Source organism: Chenopodium album, chromosome 15, assembly GCF_948465745.1.
Source record: "Chenopodium album chromosome 15, dcCheAlbu1.1, whole genome shotgun sequence".
In the NCBI taxonomy this organism is placed as follows: Eukaryota; Viridiplantae; Streptophyta; class Magnoliopsida; order Caryophyllales; family Amaranthaceae; genus Chenopodium; species Chenopodium album.
Window position 1 is genome coordinate 50,866,350 of NC_137848.1, and position 24,069 is coordinate 50,890,418.

Genomic DNA, 24,069 nt, shown 5'->3' on the forward strand with positions numbered 1-24,069 from the left:
GGAGTAATAAAATTAGCCAATTAGGTATGGACAATGTCATCCTTGCAAAAAAGTATTTCCGTTTTGCCATGTTAGGTCAAAAGTTGGTCACATTTTTTTCTTTCACTCTAACAGTCTAACCCTCACCACAAACGATCACCCTTTTATATTACCACAAATCCACCTAAAGCTAGCCCCCGTGATGAATATAATCAGATTATTAATGTATTGTAGGATTTAATCAACAATATGCTCACTAATGTTTGTCTTATTGTGTTTTGTTATTATGATCATGTGATTTATGTACAACTGTGAATGATGACTCATTAGGATAAATCTTTCTAAGAGTTGTAACCTAGGAATATGTATATGTTTTATGTAAATAAACCAAAATATGAGGATGAATATAGATTATTGAGCCACCACAACCAAGTCTTATTTGCTCTCTTATTCTGTTTTGATTATTACACTCACTTCTTAATATACGAGACAGTTTTATTTCACCTAGCCAAACAAACGTGGACATCACTAGTCCGCCTAAAAGTTTAAGTCTACCCCTTCGATTCAACCAATTGGAGACAATCTCCAACTACGTGCCAACGTCCACCATTAACTTCTCCGTTACCCCTTTTCTTTTTTCTTTTCGCAATAATTAATTAATTACTACTACTAATAGTAAATTAGAAGTGCTATCTAATTAGTTTGGAATTTTGGGAGATTATCCTAACAAATACCAACTTAAAAAGTGAAATTATGATATTATTTTTGTTTTTGCATTTTTGTTCAACTATTGTACATACAAACAATTTTTTTTGTTTAATTTTATCATTAATTATAACCTGTGCATTAACATGAACACATACTAATACCATAAAATAGTCTAGTTACCGTTTATAAAAACAAGTAGAAACATTATTTTAACCTCGTCGAAACACAATTGTTTACAAAAACAAATCCGAATCTATATTAATCGCAAGTTGTGAACCGGGTCTATACTAGATTTCACATCCTCAAATGCACAATCAATATCGTCTATCGTGTTAGATCCTTCCACCCCAAAAATCTGCATTTGGACACACCAATTCATCAACAGAAAACAGAGAGAAGAAACAAAGAGAGCGCCAAAGAGAAGAACAGCAAACAACCCCAGAAAAATGGGGTTAGAAATCATCGACCCAAACACTTGCATTCGAGGGTGTTGTCACAGTAATTCCATCCCTCTTCATCTCCCACCTTTTTCATTTTCTCTCTCCTCCCCAATTGCTCGAGGTATGTGTAATTTCCATTAATTTTGTTGCTGTTTTTCTTTTTTCTTCAATTTCTGGGTGTTTTTGTGGAATTCTGATTCTGGGTATTTTTTCTGAATTGCAGGGAGTGAGAGTGTTGTATATGAAGGAAGTTTGGATGGTCAGAAAGTTGCAATTAAGAAGCCCATTTTGTCAACTTCTGATGATATTGATAGATTTCATAAACAATTGCAGTTGTTATGGTTAGTCTCTAATGATTTTATTTTATTTTATCTTTTTATTTGATTGATTTTTTTACTGGCTTTGTTAATAGTGTTCTTGATGTCATCATATTAATGAGTAAAGTGATATAACTATCAATCGTGATTTAATTTGAAAGCTAGAATCATCCATCACAAAAATTACAATTTAGTTTTGAAAAGGTTGTAATTTGCAAAGTCACTTATACAAAAAGTTTTTTTTATTTTTTTATTTTTTTTAATGACAAATACATGCTTGTTCGAAGTAATTCTGTTGTATTCATTTGTTGTAACATATTGACTTGATATATTTTCCAAAGCACAAATTTGACCACTATATCTTTATAAAAAGCTGGTATTTTCGGTTCTAGTAATTTTTTATATTGCTGTTGCATGTATTATCTTCATGAAGCAAACTGGATCATCCAGGACTCGGGAGGTTGATTGCAGCTCACGCGAAGCCACCCAATTACATGTTCTTTTTTGAATTCTATGAGTTGGGTAGTCTTGCTCATAAGCTACATGTAGAGGAGTGGGTCCCAAGTGTTGATCAGGCTCTTGCTATCACTCTTGAGCTAGGTACTTCTTCTTGGGTTCCAATGTAATCTGACAAATAACAATAATATCTGTACTGTCATCTTATCCTAGTCTATTCCATCCCATAATAATTAATGAGGTAGTATATGTTTGACATACAGTACTAGTTGCTTTAAACTCGTGCAGTAGAACTTAACATGTGATTTTTTCCCCCAAGTGAATAAATTATCCATAGCTTGAAATGTGGATTAACCGACTGATTATCTGTTATCCTAAATTTAATGCGTATTTGTAATTTATGATTATTGATATGCTTGGTGTGAGAACGAATGATTCAAATGGTGATGTTTTATCTAGAAATTTGTTGTGCCTCAATCCAATAGTTATCCAAAATAGAATGTGTAAATGGCAGTGCAGCTCTGAAGTTAGAAATTATGCGAGAACTCAAGGTTGTAGTTTGTCTTGTTAAATTGTAAGCTTCAGATCATTGTCATGAAGGAAATGTTGCGATCATTACCCAAAACTGTTTTAGGCAATATCAATATCAGGGCATCAGAAATTTAGAATGATTAGTTTTCTCCTTGAGGATAGAAATGCATGAACTTCTCGTGGTTAGAAAGATTCAAACCTCTGCCTGTATTACTACTGCCATTCTTAGGATTGGAAATTTTGTTTTCTTTCATTTTTCATTCAGGTTAAGTTGTTAACCTTTTCCTTCGGATGGTAGTAGTCATAAGTTTACAATGTTTTTTATAGCTTAAATTAAAATCATACAGGTAGCATATTTAGGTTTAGCATATTTAGGTTGGCTATTTGTGAATCCCTGTTGCACTTGTGATAAATTTTCAAGGCCCTCCTCACAGGATTGAAGTTGTAGAGATAAATTGATCTAGAATAGCAGGTATGTTGAATTCAAAATTGGAGTTATCAATGTCTTCTTGACAGACCTGATCTTAATTAAGCTGATGAAAACCTGAATTCCTCTTATTTGCATTGCTGGAATAAAAGGGCTGTATATATACGACTAATACAAGGTAAATGCAAAGAAATGGTAGCCAGGGTTTGTACTTTTCAGAGAGTTGGGGGGTTCATCTCATCATGCACGACAATTTAATGGGATTTTTTCACCATAAGAAAGGGTTGTATATATACCTTTTTTTTTTTTCTCTCTTTTTTAATTTTTCTGTATGATCTATGTTGGGACTTGGGAGTAAGTCTAGTTATTCTTTTTCTGGTCATGTTATTCTATTAGTCATAGTCAATTTTGTAATACATTGATTTGCTATAGTTTTGAATTTTTATTTGAATTTTTATGAGAGAGCACACATTAATCTGATGAATAATATGTTTATAATGCTCATGTTTTCCTGTACAGCGGAGGCTTTCCAGTATCTACACAACCTTGGGATTGTACATAGGGATGTCAAACCTGACAATATTCTTGTAATCATCAACTATTTCAAAACTGTTCCACTGATTGGTATCATTTTATATTTACGTGAAGTCGTGAACCGAGTTATTTATTTCTACAACATACTAATCATCTGACTAATTTTATTTCCGCTGCTATGAATTTGTTTTGTAAATGAAGCTAGGAGAAAATCTTTCTCCACACCTAGCAGATTTTGGCTTGGCAGAGTATGGCAAAGATCTTAAAAAATCTTCTTTACTGAACTGGAAATCATCTGGAAAGCCGACTGGAGGATTTCACAAGAAAAATATGGTTGGGACTCTTATTTATATGGCTCCTGAAATCCTGAAGAAGGAGATACACACTGAAAAATCAGATGTCTACAGTTTTGCAGTATCAGTCAAGTGAGAATTTGGTATTTAGTTGCATATTGGTGCTCATATAGTCATATTGGCTTGCTTCAATTTCTCTTCTAATCTTAAATTAGAAACAGTTTGATTTAATGTGTTACTCAATTGCTTGCTTGGTTGCATGGATGGGCTATGTAAGTATAAGTTTTATTTTGTTAGACGTTGAAAGCAATAGTCATATTGAAACTTGAATAGGTTGAATTTTGTATTCCTCATGATTTTTTCTCTCCCTCATATGTAAACCCTCATTATCTGCAGTGAGCTTCTTACGGGGGTAGTTCCGTACACTGATGTTCGTGCTGAAGCTGAGGTTAGCCTTGATGACCTACTCCTATGTATGTTACATGGACTCGTTCTTTTTGTACTTTTATAAGAGATTTTTATGCTCAATACTTGGATACTAGATGTAAACTTGAATATTATATAGTACTTATGTTATATTGATTATTCTAATGAGACTGTTTTATACAGACTTTATGTATTCATCTTTTAAGTTTTTATCTTACTTAACAGTTAGTACTTTACAAATGCATTATTTTGCCTTTTTTTCCCTGAATAATAGTGTCTATCGTGCTAGCATGTCTATTGATCCGGTCATAGTTGCCGCAGCTTCTTAATTCTTATTGTATATGCTTAACATCTCTTGCCGGAAGGCAATTGTGTCGCTTGTACATCGAGGGCTCATGACTAAATATGGATGAATATCGTGCGTTTTGCACCAGATAACATTTTTTGTATCCTACTTCATTTTGTAACTCTAGTTTCCTATTCTTGATCCTTCCTTTGAGATTATGTTCCCTTTATTGCACATGCAATATTTTTGTACTATTCCTTAAAAAGTTGGCTATTATTTTGTAACTTAAGGAGTGCTTCTATGAAGATGAGAATTTCACAAGGTTTAATCCATAGTATCTATTAATGGGCATATGAGCTTTATTTTTTCAGAGCATGGAAGTGGTTTGGGCAAACTTCAATCTAGTGCCATCTAATTATTTGTTGCTTTCTTTGTCTTTTTGGAGATTAAAGTCAAGCTTGTGGTGAAATTCTTAAAAGTTTTGTTGCCTACTTATATTGATCACTCTTTAGCCTCTGGCATGCATCTACTATTAATATGATTGATTCTTTATGAAATGGTGACAAACAGGTTCCTGATTGGTGCATAATGCATGTGATTCTTGTAGGCCCATACCGTGTTAGAAATGAACTATAAAGAGCAGAAACTCATCGCAGCAGTGGTGTCTGATGGGCTACGTCCTGTTTTGGCTGATTTTGAATCAGGTGCACCTTTGAGTTTATTGTCATTGATTCAGCGATGTTGGGATGCTGATCCCAACACTAGGCCCTCTTTCACAGATGTGGTTTCTGAGCTTAAATCAATTTGTGATGAGGTGAAAAACATTGTGGAAAAGAAAAATACATCTGTTGAACGTACAGCTTCTCAACAATTCATGGGGCAGACCTCCAACTCTCAACTTTATGGAGAGAGTATTAACTGGTCTAATCAGGGTGCAGAAATCTCCAAAAAGATTTATCTTAGTGTGACTTCTAGAACTCCAGCTTTAGTTGATTATCCAAATGATATATGCTCTTACAATCCAGTGCTGTCTTACGGCTCCTTTGCTGCATGTGGACAAAGGGAGACAATGGAAGATACTCATTTCCTAAATCCATGGCTTTGTGATCAGAAGAATATCTACTTTTTTGGTGTCTTTGATGGTCATCGAGGTGAGCAAATTGTGAATTAACACTGCACTACTTGTCCACTTATGATCTCTGATGGAAATGAAGGTTTGCCAGTCTCCTTTTTCAAAATTGGAGATCACAAATTTGAATCTTCTTTTCAAGTACTTCGCATATTATATTTATGCAAAGTAGGAGCAGAAAGTTTCACTTTTCGAATCTTTTAATGTTCGGGATTTTTTTACTTAACTAATATAGAAGCTGTTGACCAGTGGCTAGGAACTTGTACAGTGCTTTACAGTTACTCTGCTGCCTTCTTATATGAAAGTTTCACAGAGAGATCTCACTCTGATGTGATATAAGTATGTGTCCACTTTTACTAGTCCCAGTCTCTCCTTGTTGTTTAAAGTTCCAGTGTCAACTTACATAGAATGCTAAATGATTTTGTGTTGAAAAGGTCTGAGGGGCTAGTCAAAGCCTCAAAGGCGACAATTTGAAGCTAGGAGTAATATCATAATAATAGGAGCTAGCCTTGCAATATGCAGGTTTGCGCTGACATTAAGGTGACTTTTTATGAGATATGTAGGATATGTGATGACATTTGGCTTTCATTTACGTGTCTTGTATTTAAGCTTTCCCACTAGTAGATAGGGATTTTGTGTGATATTTATTATGTCTTACCTTAAGACAATCAAATGTCATGTGTAGGATTTGTAGTGCTAATATAGTCCTCTGAGTGTATGTTGTGATACTACATGCTACTATGAATTGTGCTGTCTTCTATGCTGCGTGCATGACTTGAAAGCTTGTACAGGTGCTGCTGCTGCTGAATTTTCTGCTCAAGCTTTACCAAAATTACTTCAGAGTTCCCATTTCAGTGGCGGCAGGTCATTTTGTCTCTTGTTATTTATTCTTTCTATTTGCTCAAGGTTCTGAAATTATGAATTTTAAATTGCAGCCCTGCTGAGTCTCTTGTAAGAGCATTTGTTGAAACTGATATTGAATTTAGAAGTGCACTGGATTCCCATCGTAAATCAAAGGGTTTAATAAAGAAAGATTATCATCCTGGCTGTACAGCAATAGCTGCTTTTCTTGTCAAAAATAAGCTTTACATTGCAAATGCCGGGGACTGTAGAGCTATTTTGTGTAGGGCTGGCCATGCTGTTGCTCTAAGCAGGGTGAGTAGAATTTATCTGTGGATTAGAAATTAACTCGAGAAAAGTAACTGCTTATAATTGGAGTTAATATGACAGGATCATGTTGCTAGCTGTCTGGAGGAGAGAGATCGCATAATTAAGGCAGGGGGAGTTGTGAAATGGCAACTGGATACATGGAGGGTCGGTGCAGCAGCTCTTCAGGTTGTATGACATATTATATATTTTGATTACATGGAATTTTATTGGACTTGGATTATATGTTATATATTTTTACATCTGTTAGTTACTAGGACTTGGATTAGGCTTGCATTTGTATTTTTGTAGTATCAGATGCTGACATGCTTCAACTTCTCCCTTCCACCAATCACTCTCTTTCTATCTTAACGGATCCCTGCCTGCTGAGTATAAGTGACAATGATCATTACCCACTTGTAACTATTGCAGCTAACGATGACACCCCCCCCCCCCTCTTAAAAAGGCGCCCTCTGTGGTGAGTATTATTTTGGGATCTTCTCTTCTTAATAGCTAGGTTAATTTGCTCCTTATAGAGAACTTATCTGTGGAATACTAGTGTTACATATGTAGTTGGTGTAAGCCATATTCTTATGTATATATGTCCGGGCTCCTATACAGGGTGAGCTGTCATTGTTTATTCACATAACTTATTGGACCTGTGTAATAGATTAATCTAAGGGTAATATTGGTAGTCTAGTATTATTAGGTTTATAGTCCTTAGCTTTAGTATAAATAGATAGAGAGGGAAAAAGGAGAAGGCAGGCAAAATTTTGTAGTGATTCCTTAGGAGAGTTGTGACCTTAAGTCACTATTAGGAGAGTTGCGACCTCAAGTCACTAAAATATGAGATTTGTACGCTAAACCTACTACCTTTTGTAAGAAATCATTAATTTCTGCAATCAAATTTCCAAGCTTTCCCTTGAAATTTCCTCTTAATCAGTGAACTATACAAGTCAGATTTGGTAGTCTATAACAACCTGCTTATAATAGCTAGCTGGCTACTCACAGGAAAAAAGTAAAGAGAAACATACAGTGACCATGAAATATGATGACCTTCATTACCTAGGTGATATAGAATAACTCAGTTTCTGTTTTGCTGTTCGTGTTTCTGCTGTGCTTGTTTACTCTATGTATAGTTTTTTCTTTTGGAATGAGATAATCTTGATAGGAATAGGGTACACATAGAAGTTGAGAATAGCTAATTTTCCCCTGTTTTGTGAAGGTTACACGCTCCATTGGTGATGATGATCTTAAACCTGCCGTGACTGCAGAACCTGAGATTACAGAGACAGGTTTATCTTTAGAAGATGAATACCTGGTGAGGTCCATTCTCTGTACAAGCTTTGACTTCCACAATTCTTGCTCATTATTATTTCTGTCTGTTTTCAGTATTTAGATGTATTTTGGTGTTTTATCACTAGCTATAATCTCTGAAGCTATGCAAATTCTTATTTTGAATAGAGATTTTTCTATTTTATGTAGAGGCTTTTCTGGATTTAAGATATCTTGAGATAAAGTTTTGAACCTTTTCTCTCTTTTTTTACTTTATCCATCTTTGTTCTTACACACTTGTCTGAAAAATTGATCGAAATTCATGAAATTGAAATCGATTTGTTTAATGTCAAGTGTTTATAGTTGTTATAAAGATTTCTTTCAAAGTTGATGACTGATGAAGTGATGAGTGTTATTCAACCTCGCAATGGGTTAAAACAGTAAATAAGCAGTGGTGTCTCTCATGTCTCTTTGCAAGCTATAGAATGCATATTGCTCAATGTCTTATTAGTAATCCTAGGCTTTCATGCCTTTACTAATTTGTAATTGTTCATTGTGGATTTGTGGATATTATAAAAGAACAATTACAAAAAATTTACAGTGTATAACTTGTTTGGCTTGCTCATACAATAAAATATGAATACAAAATTTACAAATGGGCTATAACATGAGCATTCTGTCTCATTTCTCATAATCTCTTTGACTCTGTTCTGTCGGTCAAATATTAATATGTTATATATGTCGAAAATGAAATGTCTAGACCATCAAAATGGATACAGTTTGAAGTGTTCAACTGTTCATTTGAAGTTGGTACTATCTTCTGGAATTGCCTTGTCAGACGTATAATGCTTCGTGGTCATAACTAATGTTATCTTTGTCACACCACACCACGTCTGCATCAGCTGGTCTTTGATGCAATTGATCTCAGGCATTGAAAGGAACACTAGCAAGAAGCATCTCAACAATATAACTAATCACCCCCTCAAAAAAAGGTCTTTAAACATAATATATGGATCATATGAAGTCGCTGCCCAATACTTTGTAGTATAACTAGTTACCCCTTAGTTATCAGTATGATAAGTTAAATATAAACTAGCTAAGGTGATTATACAATAAGAAAATAAGAGGAAAAATTTCTTGGCGGATGTGCAGATGATGAATATATACTACGAATAACTTACTTGGCCTACGCTTTTATTTTTTTTTTTTTTTTTTTTTTTTTGCTGAATCATTAGGTCATGGCTAGTGACGGATTATGGGATGTGATAAGCAATCAAGAAGTTGTGAGCATAATTAGGGACACAGTTAAAGAACCTAGTATGTGCTCCAAAAGATTAGCAACAGAAGCTGTACAACGCGGAAGCAAGGACAACATCACGGTGATCGTGGTGTTTCTGCGTCCAGTCACTACTGCTGAGAGGATTTATTAGCACAATGCTCATTTTATCAGTTACTCCCTTGTTGATGGACTATGCAGTGTTTCCTGGCAAATTATACTTTTCGGTAACATCTTTGACATCCTGTTCTTTGCATTTATGCATCGGGCTTGTTTGAACAGTGAAGATTTGCTGATGGCTGAGGACTGTGGCTATGAGGTGATGATGAAGCGAAAACATTTTATATTCAATATGTTGTTTTATAGAAACGAGATGTTTAGGAGCTAGGCGTTCTGAAGACAATGCAAAGAGAACCATATCTTCAGTTTACTACATTTTGCTAAAGTGGTATAATAGGTAGTTGATTTATCTTTTCTATAAAAGCAAACTTGTCCGCATATTGTACTCCATAAAATGGAGAAAGCTTTGGTTGTATACTTGTACTATGCGATTGGTTGTACATAAAAAAATTATTTCACCAAGTATCCTTTAAAAATAAACTTTCTTTATTTGAATTTAGCAATATTTTTGAAGTACTTACTTTGTTACATATTACTTGCAACAAAGGAATATTTTATGTCTTACAAATATACCCCTTTGTTGCGAGTAATATGTAACGGAGGAAGTATAATTATTACTAGCATAGCACCTGTGCGATGCACGGCTTACAAATCTTATTACTTATATTCATTTCACAAAATTTTAAGATAAAACGATATAATGAGTAATAATGAATTTACTTACATAGATGTCAAAATTATGCATTTTTAACCTCTTAAAATAATAATATCTACAACAACTTTTTATTCTTAAATTGAATGTTAAGTTTTAAAATATAATTCAACTCAATCAATGAACTACTGATAATCAATTCCTACATTAAGTTATTTTTTTTTTCTCATTTCTACTTGAATCACTGACCACCTCATTTAAAAATGATTAAAATCTGTCCACTAATTTAATATATACAACGCTTTTTTTTGCGTGACTGGCACGGCTGACAGCCTGACACACGCCAAAACACGAGTAACCCCTGACCGAGTAACCCCAAACTGACTGAGTGACCCTTGATCGATCGATAACTAACCCTTGACCAAGTAACCCCTGACCGACCGAGTAACCCCTGACCAAGTAATCTCGGCCACACGGTATAGCCAACCAGATATGAAACTTTGTGAACTCAGTATATGCTTGGAAAAATAATTTCTATTATAAAACAACATGATCATTGTATTAATGTTGTATTCTGTATATCACAAATAATGTCATATCTTTTTCTGTATGGCATCTAAAACACTTGAAATTTAACATGTAACTTCTAAAAGTAGGAATTTTTATATTCACATATAGCATGAATATATTCACATCTTTGTATAGACATTTGATATGTTTATCACAATTTTTTGTATGCGGCCTCCCCTATCCTGCGATAAGGGTTACTCGAGTTACTCGGTCAGGGGTTACTCGAGTTGTCGGTATTACTCAAGTTACTCGGTCAGGGATTACTCAAGTTACTACTGACTGAGTAACTCCTCAAGTAACCCCTGACCGAGTAACCCCTCGATTAACCCTAGACGAGTGAACCCCTCGAGTAACCCCTGTCCGAACCTCTCAAGTAACCCCTGACCGAGTAACTCGAGTAACCCCTGACTGAATAACTCGGGTAACCTCTAACAAAATAACTTGGGTAACCTCTGCCACACAATGTGGCCTGCTGCACCAAAAAGTTGTAGTTTTATTATGTATGTAAATATTAGTTCTCATATTTTTCTTTCCCTCGTGGAGAATAAAAAATATGAAATTATCTTGCCTCATCACCTACTAAATTTTATCACATGATGAATCAACCTCATCACCTACTTTCTTTATTTGAATTTAGCAATATTTTTGAAGTATAATTATTATTAGGAAATTCTCACTTTTGCTACCACCAAAACACATCGGTGTCACTTTTGCTACCCATCTAAATTATATTTTTATTTTGCTACCACTAAAAATGACATTGTTTTAATTTCACTACCTGTAGCCAACGTCTGTTACTGTTGCCGTTTGGGGGCCCACTTCAACGACTCTTTTATCAGTTCCCATTATATAAATAATGGTTTTACACCCAATTGCTCCAACTTTCAATTCTTTCTCAAAGATTAACCCACTGAAATCGAATTCCTGCAATTGAAAACGAAATTCGTTGTAGAATTTCACAAAGTAATTTGATTCCGACACGATTCTAAGGTTAGCATTTGGAATTTAGCATAATAATTATTTTATGCGATTGAATTAGGGTTTATCTTATCTTTAATTATGGCTTTTAAGTTGGGATTTGTATTTTTAAAATTGATGTTGTGGGTTGATATATAATCTGTTTAAGAATGTAATTAATGTCAAATTTGGGTGAATTGCAAGCTATAATGTCATTCATTAGGGGCTCTCCCTCGAAACAGGTTGCGAAACTACCACCATTGTTGGACCACTATAAATAGTTAAAGTTTCGTACCTTCCAATACGTCGTTGTCAGGCAAATCAACAGCTTCCAATAATGGAGATGACGCTTCCTCGCAGCTGATTGTCTTCCCCTGCTTCGTTATCCCAGTAAAAACCTTCCATGCACACAAGTTTAAGCTTCAAATTGCAGAAAAGTTGAGATAAAGAGAGTTGGAGATGGTGACAGAGGAAAGAGAAAGATTCGTGGTAAAAAAAAATTAACCCAGCCTTCAATGGAGTTAAAGTTGGGGGTTGATAGTATTCAATGGAGAGAGAAGGTTGGAAGAGGATTAGATTCGAGGAGAGAGAGGAAGATAAGGAAGGTAACTTAACTTTGTGGGGCCCTCAAACGGCAAAATTAACAGATTCCGTCTACTGGTAGTGAAATTAAAACAATGTCATTTTTAGTGGTAGCAAAATAAAAATAAAATTTAGATGGGTAGCAAAAGTGACTTAGATGTGTTTTAGTGGTAGCAAAAGTGAAAATTTCCTTATTGTTAGAGTAAAAGTTTTATATCCAATGTGTTGTACAATCCTTTAATCGGTCCAGAGTTGTGTTTATGTCAATCTACTCCGTAATAATCTTTAAAAGGCAAAATTGGCTTCAACATTCTAAACTATGACTTGGGTGCATTCAGCACCATGTAATTTGCATAGTAGTCAAAACACTATAAATTAATGACTTGTGTGCAAAGTATGCCTTTAGCAAGCTTTTTGGCCACCATTCTCATTAGAGCTAGTGAACCTTTTATTTTTTAATACGTAGTATAATAAATTTTTATTATTTGATTTGCATACCGAATATGTCCCGTTAAGTTTTTGGGGGGTCATTTTAGTCTTTAAGGGTTCAAATTGAGCTCAGAATAAGAAAAATAAAAATAAAATAAATTACTCATTTTGCGTGTCATTAAATATCTCAAATTGCATGTCGTTTTTTTTATGTTGCGAACATTAGTCAACTAAGATTTTGGGAGTCATTTGAGTTTAAAAGAGTCCAAAATGAACCAAAATCGGCCAAAAAAAATCACATTTGCCTCATTTTACGTGTTAATTATGTTATATCTTGACATGCAAATGAAGGCATTTACGTTATATTTTTTGCAGTGCCTTAATAAATTTTATAAATACAAGTACGTTGTAATAAATTTAATTAAATTTATTATAACATACTTGTATTTAATAAATTTACCATTATACGGAGTATTTAATCACGTCAAAAACGAATTTATTAGAACATTTTATTTTTAATTAGGAAAATTTGATTTGAATAATCCAACCTTTGTCCGATTTATTTTTAATAATCCAACCTTTTGATTATTGTATAATAATCCAAGCTTTATATCCCGTCTTTTTCTATTAGGCCAAAGCGGTCACCAACCTACAACATCAGGTCATGTGGCCACGTGTTGCATTTTGATTCGTCCAATTTTATCAATTTTTCTAAAAAAACTTTTAATAATAATAATAATAATAAAAAAATCATCTTTCCCCTTCCTCCATTAAATCCGGCCACCTTCCCCTCCCTTTCCGGCCGACCGGCCACCCACCCTTGAAACCACAATCTCTCTCCTCCCCTCCCACCCTCCATTATCTCATGCCTCTACTCATCACATTCAAACTCCCTTAAACCCCTCGATTCTATCTCCTCCTATATCTTTTGCCATGCCTTTTGTTTCTGTCTGGATCTGATTCCCCAAGAACTCGGACCTGAGATCCTGATACTCCTATCGGCAAGCTGAGAACCTACACAATGAGAAGAAGTTAGCTAACCCCGGGGTGGTCCGGGGATAACCACTCCGATGACAAAGTCAGAAAGTGTTTAAGAGAAGAAGATAAGTATGAGAGAGAAAGTAGAGAGAGAGAGAAAGAGAGTAATTCATGTCCTCATTAATGAGGTCTTACCTACTATTTATAATGATCCAACTTGACAGGCTCATCCATGCAAAGCCTCCTGCGCCAAGTGTCAAGCTTCTGCTGCCACGTGCCGAATTCCGACAAGCCGATATGTCTGCTTTCTGGTACATATCGGCGCCTTTTCACAATTACTCAGGGTTTGGTCACGTGCCTCTACAAGATATCGGTCCTGCCTAGATATCATCCCATACAATTAGCCCCCCAAGTGAGGACGCATGATCACACATCATCGTTCTCAGTTAATGTAGCCGACAAACTTATCCTAACTAAACAAACTTTGGGTTCCACTTCTCATTCTTCGAATTTTACCATATTTTGGAATTTTCATATGACAACGTGTCTTGCACTCTGTCAAGCACTGTGCATCAATGAAACTTTATTGCTATCCCTGCTGTTGCTGCAGTTCGTTATACCCATTTGGCTTATATTCAAACACTGCAACGGATGAAGTTCAGAGACTATGCCAATTTGGCTGCTACTCAGATGTCACAGTGGATGAAGTTTGAGGGCACCTCAGAGACTTGCATCTTTTGCTGAGAAGATTTATTTTTATTTTATTTTTTTGTAATTTTCAGGACGACTTTGGTATAGTGTTATAATCCCATAGTATATTCATTTGCATTATCTTTGGTGTTATCTCCCAAATTTATACTCCGTTATACTTCATCGACACATTACTATTATATATTAACTCCGTTTTCCCCCCTAAGTGACCTTGTGTGCCGATAGCAGACAAGGTCTACTTATTACAAAATTCACGGGAGCGAAAATCTCCGTTTTCCCCCCTAAGTGACCTTGTGTGCCGATAGCAGACAAGGTCTACTTATTACAAAATTCACGGGAGCGAAAATCTCTGTTTTTCCCCCCTAAGTGACCTTGTGTGCCGATAGCAGACAAGGTCTACTTATTACAAAATTCACGGGAGCGAAAATCTCCGTTTTCCCCCTAAGTGACCTTGTGTGCCGATAGCAGACAAGGTCTACTTATTACAAAATTGACGGGAGCGAAAATCTCCGTTTCCCCCCCTAAGTGACCTTGTGTGCCGATAGCAGACAAGGTCTACTTATTACAAAATTCACGGGAGCGAAAATCTTCGTTTTCCCCCCTAAGTGACCTTGTGTGCCGATAGCAGACAAGGTCATGGAAGCGTAACCGTTTTTTTTTAAGCGGGAAAATTAGTACACGTGTCGCAAATCCTACCGCTGCTTTTTGAAATTGATTGTCGGTTCAGGACCGTTGGATCTCTGAACCGCCTTTCACTTCAACTGCCTTTTCAGTTTCTTCTTTTAGATCAAAATTCCGCCATTTTTCATTTTACTTCTCATTTTTTCTAAGTTTTCTCCCAGAACTAACTTTCTCGACCAAAGTTCTTGCCTTCCTTTTCTTCCTTGTATTTGGTCTGCGCACTTCAGTACTTCAGGCGTGCTTTTCTTCTTTGTCGTTTCTTATCAATTAAAGACACCAAATCAGCGATTTCCGTCGAAGGTATTGTCGCACCCTAACCCCTGATTTTGCATGTTGTTTTTATTTTCCTATTTTTAATTAAATGTCTGAAGATAGTGTTGAAGAGAACTTTCCTAACCTTAGTACTGCTAGGCGTCGTTTAATTAGGCAGTCCTTAGGCAAAGAAATCGGTAGTAATCAGGGTAACTCATCCTCTCTTTCTGATAACATTGATTATCCCTTTGAGACGTTATCTTCTGAGGAAGAAAAACGCGCTTTTATGCTACATAGGACTATTGCTCACCGCGAACGTGCTTATCACCCCACTAATCCTGATATCCCTGCCGATACTGAAATACTTGACGTTGAGCCTGTTAGTGTTCGTTATCACTTACGCAGCTTTGCTGGGAAACGCTATTTTAATCAATACGGCACTAACGTTGGTAATATAGGTATAAACACTATGTCAAGGGTAAAGAGTACCAGTTATCAGCCTCGAGCTGCTGCCCGTGAGGCTGCTGAGGCCGCCAAAGCAGCTAAGGCAGTCGAAGTCGCTAAGGCAGCTGAGTCCAGCAAAAGACCTGGGCAAGGTCAAGTTGTGAGTTCTTCTGAAGAAGAACAAGAAGCTGATATCCCTGTAAACCCCCAGGAAGGTCCGTCATCTCCCGTTCATGATTCAGCCGTCAATTCGGTCTTAGGAGATGACGAGACTCAAGAAGGTAGTATCAACAATGAGAGCAGGGAAGACATTGTTGACATGACGACGGAGGTTATCCAGGAAGAGAACCTGGACGAGGGCTATAACTCTGAAACAGACGGAGCTGAATTCCGACAACCTATTACTCTTGCTAGAGATGGGAAAGTGGATAAGGCAAAAATAAATGACGATTTTAGGAAAACGGCAATTGAAAAAGATTACTGCCGTCGTGCTAAGAAGTTTTTCAACTTACCTGACGGGTATGAGCTGTCAGTTCCCCCTTCTGGAGCCTCAGTATTAGATTGCCCGGCAGGTTCCGTGGCCGTTTATATGAAGCATTTAGACTTCGGCCTCCGCTTTCCTTTACATCCCTTTGTTGCAAAAATCCTGAAGGCCTGGAACGTCTGTTTAGTTCAGGTGACTCCTCCCACCATTCGGGCCGTTATTGCCACCATCTGGGTTATGCTGTATCGAAACTATCCCCTAACCCTTAACGTTTTTAGACGATTGATTACTCTGAAGAGAGATGGTCAGTCAGATGGGTGGTGGTCTTTGTATACCCAACCCCACAAATATACCGTCCACCCTAAGCTAACAAGTTGCAAGGGTTGGAAAGTCAGGTTCTTCTTCATGTCGGTTCCTGAGGACTTTCCTTTGAGAAGAACCTTTTTCCAGCCTCATCCTCGTTTTGACTCAATTCCCGAGAGAGATCTCGGTAAACACGAAGAGGGAGTCGTCAATCATTTTGACGTCTCAGAATTTGACGAAGGTGACGGCAAGGTCCGCATAGTTCCTAAGGTGTGGGTGCCGAATGTTAGTTACATTCTGGGCAACGCACCGTTATCTCGTGTCGGTCTCTGTTGAACTGACCATTATGGTACTGCTTATTTTATCGACCTCTTTCTCTTTTTTTTTTTATATAAAATTGCTTACCCTTGACTGATTGAACTTTTTATTCTTTGCTCTCAGGTATTGATAAGTTGGATAACAGGCAACTTGGCCTATCATCTGACGGGAAAAGAGTTCTTAGGCGCTGCCCTAAGGCTTCAAGCCCCTACGACACCCTTGCTACCGTTTGCGGCCGCGCTCCAGCTATCAGCGCCAAAAGAAGAGCCGAGATCATGGCTGATGACAATGCAAAAAAGAGAAAGACGACATCTCTTGCCAATCGGCGAGGGGGAGGTGTCGTGATCTCCAGCCCCAGACAGCCTGAAGGGCGTGGTGGGAAGAAAAAGGACCAATCGGAGTCCGAGAAGACTCCACCCACCACCAAAACTAAAAGCCCTGAGGCCATTGTAAAGAAGGTTATTCAGGGGATTGAGATCGAGGATCTCACTACTGCTGAGTCCCCTCGTCAGCTTCAGCCAACCACCACAATCGGCCCCACTATAGTTGGTTCAGATTCAAGCATTTCGGCCCTGACCTATCGGTCCAATCAATGGATTGAACGAGTCTCTGGAAGGTTTCCAGACGAAGTTTTGAAGGGCTTCGCCGTCCCTGCTGGCCATTCCGGAGACCGTTGGCAACCTAACATGGATGTCGGCCGGAATGAATCCATGATCACCGATAACCCAATGCAAGGTGGGAATCTCGGTTATCGGCTTCTGAGCAACCTTACTCTGCCGATGGACAGACCTGCTGGTCCAATCGGCCCCCTTGCTGCTACTCATATGTACAACATGATGAAGGTACCTTTACTTTTCTTTTACATACTTTTATGTTTTGTACACATCTTTGCTATGTACTTATCCTGTTTATTTTATTCCTAACTTTAAATATAATAATTTTTTTAGGCCGTCATGTCTGGTACAGAGCTTGTTGAGATGTACCGCTACTATCAGGAGAAGCATCATCAAGCCTCCTCCAGCCAGAGTGCCATGTAGGAAATCATCGACAACGCTGAGAGGGCTTTAGATGATTTAAAGAAAATAAAAGAGAGAGACGACAAGGAGATGTCAGAGCTAAAAGTTAAGGCTGAGAAGGTCGCCAGTCTAGAGTTAGAAGTGCAGAGTCTGAAGACTCAGATCACCGAGAAGGATAAAGCCATTGAGCGGCTTCCCTCAGTTGAAAAAGATCTCCGCGATGCCAGAGTTAAAATTAAGAGCCTTGAAGAAAAGGTTCAAAAAATGGAAGCTGACAAACCTGGTATTCGTTAGAGAGCAGTTGGCCGTTATATAGCTTCCAACGAGTTCTGCTCCAAGCTCCAAGATCGTTTCGATGGAGGCTGGACTGCTGCTCAGAGATGTGTCGCCCATGCTGCCGGTTGGAAGAATGAAGATTGGGCCAAAGTTGAAAAAGCTTTCAACGAGGAAACTTACAAGATCCCTTCCGGCTTCGAGGCACAGCAATTCTCTGAAGAGGACTTGTACAATCTGGTGCCAAGTGCTGATGACGACCCCAAAGATCCCAGCATTTTGAACTCCCCAGTGCCTGAGAATGCACAAGCTTGAAGGGGCGGGCAGTCATCACCGACATCTTCTTGTGAGTCTTGTATTATTGGACCTTATCAGCTATAACTCTCCTTTCATTGTCTTTTGTATGTTTCAACATTTATTTTGACAATGTTGTTTTATCGGCATATACCCCTTTTTTGTGGTGATGCCTGTCGATTGTCAACTTTACTGTTGTGTAAACTTAACTCATTTTCATTACATTCTGTCATTTATCAATTGTTTACAAATTTAAACATCTCTTATCATACTATTTAGGGATAAAATATAAAACAGTTTGCAAAAAATAAAAATTTACTTGACATCCGGCAGAGAGTTGTCTGATATTTGACAACTTCCAGCAATTATCAAACCCATGACAATATCATACTATAACGGCCTTAACAACCTATCACGTAAAAATTATCAATGTGCGATATCTATCTCATTTAAAAATTATCAATGCACGATATCTATCTCATTCTTTACTCCCCCCAGTGTACATAGTTCGTATTAGAACTATGTATACTAGGTAGTAATCATTTGTTGCTGGTCCAGATTATAACATTGGTCACCTACTGCTTAGCTGTTTCAGCCAGTTAGGTACCCTCTCGGCGATCACTTTCTGAGCTACGCCTCATATCGGCGTATACTCGAATTGATTTTGCCGGTATTATATTTTGAACCAGCAACCTCGCAAGTTAACGTATACAACTGATCAGGTTGTATACTTGTTAACTTCACGGAAGCGGTTTTGAGCTGTCCGTCCCATTTAACGATGCTCTGTTAAATGGAGGATGCCTATTCTCAACACACATTGGCTGAATACTTCTTCATTCATCACTGATACCCTTTGTTGATATCAGTTTCATATGAAAATTTGTACACTTTACACATGGTATTTCTTCAGCACAGCCGAGTTCCATACATTCTTTAGGGGTGCCCCATCCAAAGTTTCTAGATAATACGATCCCTGGATGACGACATCTCTAATCCGATAAGGTCCTTCCCAGCTTGCTGTTAGTTTTCCATCTTTACTTCCCTTACCCGTTGCCGCTGTTCTTCGCAGTACTAAATCACCCACACTTAACGGTCGATGAGATACCCTTCTGTTGTAGGCCCTCGACATTCTTTCCTTATATGCAGCTGACTTAACTGCTGCTTTTTCTCTGAGCTCTGGCAAAAAGTCTAACTGTTGTCGTAGGAGTAAATCATTTTGGTCTTCACGGTAATGCTGAATCCTAAATGTCGGCAACCCAACCACTGCTGGTATAACTGCTTCTGTTCCAAACACTAAAGTGTAAGGTGATTCACCCGTGGCCTCTCTGATTGTTGTCCTGTTTGCCCACAATATCTCTGGTATCAAATCTGCCCACAAACCCTTTGCATCTTCGATCTTCTTTTTAATTGCCGTTATAATTTGCTTATTTGCTGCTTCTGCCTGGCCGTTAGACGGTGGATGGCATACTGCTGCATAAGCAAATTTCACCTTGTACATCATTAAGAGATCTTTGACTGGTTTACAATCAAATTGGGTTCCATGATCAAAAACCATCGCCATCGGCAGCCCAAATCTTGTGAAGATACTCTTCCATATAAACTTCTTCACTTCTGACGCCGTTATCTTTGCAACTGGTTCTACTTCAATCCATTTTGTGAAATAATCTATCCCCACTATCAGAAATTTCCTTCCACCCGTGGCCGATGGGAACGGGCCAACTATATCCATTCCCCATTGGGCAAAAGGGATTGGATTTAATATCGGAGTCAGATCATTAGGAGGCAAGTTGATAACTGGGGCAAACTTTTGACACTTCTCGCATCTTTTAACATAAGCCATTGCATCTGCATTCATCGTCGGCCAGTAGTACCCCCTTCTCATTGCTTCTCTGGAAAAGGCTCTTGCTCCGAGATGGTTACCACAGCTACCTTCATGCAATTCTTCTAACAACCTTGCTGACTCAAACTCCGTTATACACCTTTGCAATGGCAGTGAAAACCCCCTTTGGTATAACTGACCTTGATACAGGACATACCATACACTGTCCTTTCTTAACTTTTTCATCTCTCCCTTATCTGTCGGCACTGCCCCATGAAGAAGGTATGCCAATATTTTATCATACCACTGGTTCCCGATATCTGTGCATAGCACCTCTGCCGACATCTCGTCTATGCTTCTCTGCTTTAAAACCTCCACCATAACCGTCCTTTCCAAGTCATTAAAACTTGAACTTGCCAATCTTGCCAACGCATCTGCTTGAGCATTTTTCAGTCTTGGAACCAGTTTTATCTCAAAGTATTGCAACTGCGCTGCTAACTGTTTCATCTTCTCCAAATACTTCACCATTGCTGGCTCTCGAGTTTCATACTCTCCACTATATTGACTTGATACCAGCTGGGAGTCAGTTGTTAAAACCAGCCGTTTTGCTTCTGCTGCTATTGACAACTACATTCCAGCTATTGCAGCTTCGTACTCGGCTTCATTATTTGTTGCCTTGAACTTAAACTTCATGGCATATTCAAACATTTTCCCGTCTGGAGCCGTTATCACAATTCCAGCCCCTGCCCCCTTTGCTGTAGCTGAACCATCAACTGATACCTGCCATGTTCCCAATTCTTCCTCTTCATCGGTGTATGTGGTTTCAACAATGAAATCCGACAATGCTTGAGCCTTAATTGACGTTCTAGGCCTGTAGCTTATTTCATACTCCGACAACTCAACTGCCCATGCCAATAATCTACCAGATGTATCCATTTTGTGCAATGATTTCTCCAAAGGGTGATTGGTTAACACCTCTATTGGATGTGCATCAAAGTAAGGCCTCAACTTTCTAGCCGCCACTACTACTGCTAACGCCATCTTCTCTATCACTGGATATCTGCGTTCTGCCGCATTCAATACATGACTGACAAAGTATATCGGCTTCTGCTGCTTCTTCCTTTCCACTAACAAAACGGCTGCTACCGTTTTTGACGATGCTGAAATATACAACTGCAACACTTCTCCCTTCTCGGGCCTGACAATCGTGGGAAGAGATCTGAGATGATTCCTTACTGCTTCCAGGGCATCACTCTGTTCCTTTCCCCACTTGAATGCCTTGTTCTTTCTTAGTACCATGAAAAACGGAAGCGCCTTGTTAGCTGACTTGCTGATAAATCTGGTCAATCCTGCCATCCTACCAGTCAATCTCTGTATATCACGAATGGTTTTTGGTTGTTTCATTTGGAGTACCGCATTCACCTTATCTGGATTTGCATCTATCCCCCGTTCATTGACCATAAAGCCCAAAAATTTCCCTGATCTGACCCCAAACACACACTTCTCCGGATTCAACTTCATCTGATATCTCCTTAACGTCTCAAATGTTTCCCTCAGATCCGCTATATGGTCCTCTTTTTCTTTACTTTTTACTATCGTATCATCCACATACACCTCAACATTCCGGCCTTTCTGCTTCTCAAAGATCTTGTCCACCAACTTCTGATACGTTGCCCCTGCATTTTTCAACCCAAACAACATTGCCTTATAACAGTACACACCGATATCTGTTATGAAAGCCGTTTTATTCCTGTCAGCTTTATGCATGCTGACCTGATGATATCCCGAAAACGCATCCAGGAAACTGAGCATAGCATGACCAGAGGTTGAGTCTACCAGTCTATCTATCCGGGGTAATGGGTAGCAATCTTTAGGGCAAGCCTTATTTAGATCTGTAAAATCCACACACATTCGCCACTTCCCTGTCGGCTTTCTCACCATTACTACATTCGCCAACCATTCCGGATACGTGCAAGGCTCAATGAACCCTGCCGCTAAGAGCTTATTTACCTCAGCCTGAACTGCTTCTATTTTTTCAGTTGAGAAATTGCGCTTCTTTTGCCTTATCGGTCTGAATTTTCTATCAACATTCAACTTATGCTCCATCACCTCTAGATGTATCCCCGGCATCTCACTTGCCGAAAACGCAAATACATCTGCATTCCCACGCAACAGGCTTATCAGATGACACCTTGTATCCACATCCATATCAGCCCCAACCTTCACTGTTCTACTCGGATCACCTGGTTGCAACTCAACCTGGACAGTTTCTCCCCCCGGTAACGGCCTTGGTGTTTCCTCAGGCCTTGCATCAAAGTTTTTCATGGTTAAATCTTGAACTGTTGGCTCACCTTCCCTTATCGGATTGCACGGTATTGGAGCACTGCCAACTGGATTCTTCAAAGCTGTCACATAACAAGCTTTTGACATCACCTGACCTCCATACACCTTCTCCACAGCTCCTAAATTTGACACATAAGCTATTGCCAGATGGTAAGTTGATACAACGGCCTGCATATCATGTATTATCGGTTTGACGATAATTGCATTGTAGGCTGACTTAACATCCACCACCAGAAACTCTGCCATCACATCTCTTGCTTGTGGCCCATCACCCAGCTTAACCGGTAACACAATGCTCCCTTCTGGCCTTACAGTCGACCCATTGAACCCGATTACGGGATATGATACCGGTTTCAGGTACTGCCTTCCTATATTCATCTCATTAAAAGCTTGCATAAACAACACATTTGCTGAACTACCTCCATCTACCAGCACTCTTTTGATGTCAGCCCCATTTATTTTAGTTATTAAGACTAACGGGTCATCATGCGGGAACACTACACCCCTCGCATCTTCTTCTGTGAACACTACCTGAGGTATCGATGCTGGCCGAGGACGATTGTCCACATCCAGGGCACAAACTAGATGACGGTGCTCAGCCAAATGCTTCTTTGCTCCACTAATCGTCCCTCCATGAATCGGTCCCCCGTTATCACATCTACCCTTCCAGTAGATAACGGCGGTATTCCTACATCCCCTTGTCGGACTATTCCTCCTTGCGCCCTTTCAGGCCTTGCCTCCATCCGTTGCCTCTCAACTGTTTGTGCCTGTTGTTGATTCCCGCCTGTGTTCAACCGGTATTGTGTCAAATGCCCTTTTCTGATCAACTCCTCAATGTTATCCTTCAACTGCGTACACTCCTCTGTATAATGTCCCACATCCCTATGGAACATACAATACTTCTTCACATCCCTTGGCCTTGCCTTCATGGGAATCGGCCTTGACCAATCCTCTCTATTCTGATTCACTGAGTAGATTGCTGCCCTTGGTGTGTTCAGGGGAGTATAAGTGTTGTATCTCATTGGCAGCCTTGTTGTTCTTGAATCTTGCCGGCTTCCTCCTCCCCTTCCCGGGGCAGGAGTTCTCGGCCTACTTCCTCCAGATGATGTCCCTTCATGCTGACTTTGCCCTTTTTCGGCAATGACATGTCTGCTACTTGTCTTCATCAATTCTTCACTCTTAATGTAATCATGAGCTTTGGTGAACGCCGCTGCTAATGTCGGCAGATTTTTCCTTGTAAGGTACCGTTTGAAATTAGAATCAACCAAGCCATTCATTAAAGTCATCACAGCTATTTCTTGTTGCAGTTTTGGTATTGTATTTGCCTCATTGTTAAATCGCCTAATGTAATCCCTCAAGGATTCATCCGGTTTTTGCTCCACGGCCATCAATTCTCCAGAGGTTCTCTGCCTCACACTGTTGCTGACATACTGACCCACAAACATCTCGGTCAATCTTTCAAAACTATCTACTGACCCAACTTCAAGGTTGTTGAACCAATCGGCTGCAGCCCCAATCAAAGTAGTCGGAAAGACCTTACACCAGACTGCATCTGAGTTGGTATACAACATCATGTGCCCCTCATAGGACGTTATAAATCTTATCGGCGACTCATGTCGG

General features: G+C 38.7%; 2 protein-coding genes across 4 annotated transcripts; one reads left to right on the top strand and one right to left on the bottom strand.

The window, feature by feature from the left end:
• The first annotated feature begins 969 nt into the window (after nt 1–969).
• On the top strand, nt 970–9,816 carry LOC145583308 (protein kinase and PP2C-like domain-containing protein). 3 transcript variants are annotated; one of them, XM_081640537.1, is made up of 13 exons: nt 971–1,248; nt 1,351–1,468; nt 1,878–2,044; nt 3,378–3,445; nt 3,594–3,817; nt 4,082–4,133; nt 5,005–5,101; nt 5,423–5,548; nt 6,318–6,390; nt 6,462–6,681; nt 6,757–6,861; nt 7,898–7,993; nt 9,183–9,816. In XM_081640537.1, exons 1-13 carry the CDS (start codon nt 1,134–1,136, stop codon nt 9,375–9,377), a joined length of 1,656 nt encoding a protein of 551 aa, XP_081496663.1. In that variant the 5' UTR covers nt 971–1,133; the 3' UTR covers nt 9,378–9,816. The 3 variants fall into 3 exon arrangements, with proteins under 3 accessions (XP_081496661.1, XP_081496662.1, XP_081496663.1); XM_081640535.1 differs by having other exon boundaries at nt 970–1,248; nt 5,005–5,548; XM_081640536.1 differs by having other exon boundaries at nt 970–1,248; nt 1,895–2,044; nt 5,005–5,548.
• Nucleotides 9,817–19,176: 9,360 nt separating this feature from the next.
• On the bottom strand, nt 19,177–20,634 carry LOC145581377 (uncharacterized). Its single transcript, XM_081638393.1, has 2 exons — nt 19,875–20,634; nt 19,177–19,655 (listed from the first exon to the last, which is right to left on the bottom strand). The coding sequence occupies exons 1-2, from the start codon at nt 20,632–20,634 to the stop codon at nt 19,177–19,179; spliced, it is 1,239 nt and encodes a 412-aa protein (XP_081494519.1).
• Between the last annotated feature and the right edge of the window lie 3,435 nt (nt 20,635–24,069).

Bases quoted from the DNA above. Each gene is read 5' to 3' on its own strand.
- LOC145583308 (XM_081640535.1), top strand. From the start codon at position 1,134: ATGGGGTTAGAAATCATCGACCCAAACACTTGCATTCGAGGGTGTTGT. The intron at 5,549-6,317 runs GTGAGCAAATTG...AAGCTTGTACAG, and splicing joins TGTCTTTGATGGTCATCGAG to GTGCTGCTGCTGCTGAATTT. The intron at 6,862-7,897 runs GTTGTATGACAT...TGTTTTGTGAAG, and splicing joins TCGGTGCAGCAGCTCTTCAG to GTTACACGCTCCATTGGTGA.
- LOC145581377 (XM_081638393.1), bottom strand. From the start codon at position 20,634: ATGGTGAAGTATTTGGAGAAGATGAAACAGTTAGCAGCGCAGTTGCAA. The intron at 19,656-19,874 runs GTATCTTCACAA...GTTTGTGGGCAG, and splicing joins GAAGAAGTTTATATGGAAGA to ATTTGATACCAGAGATATTG.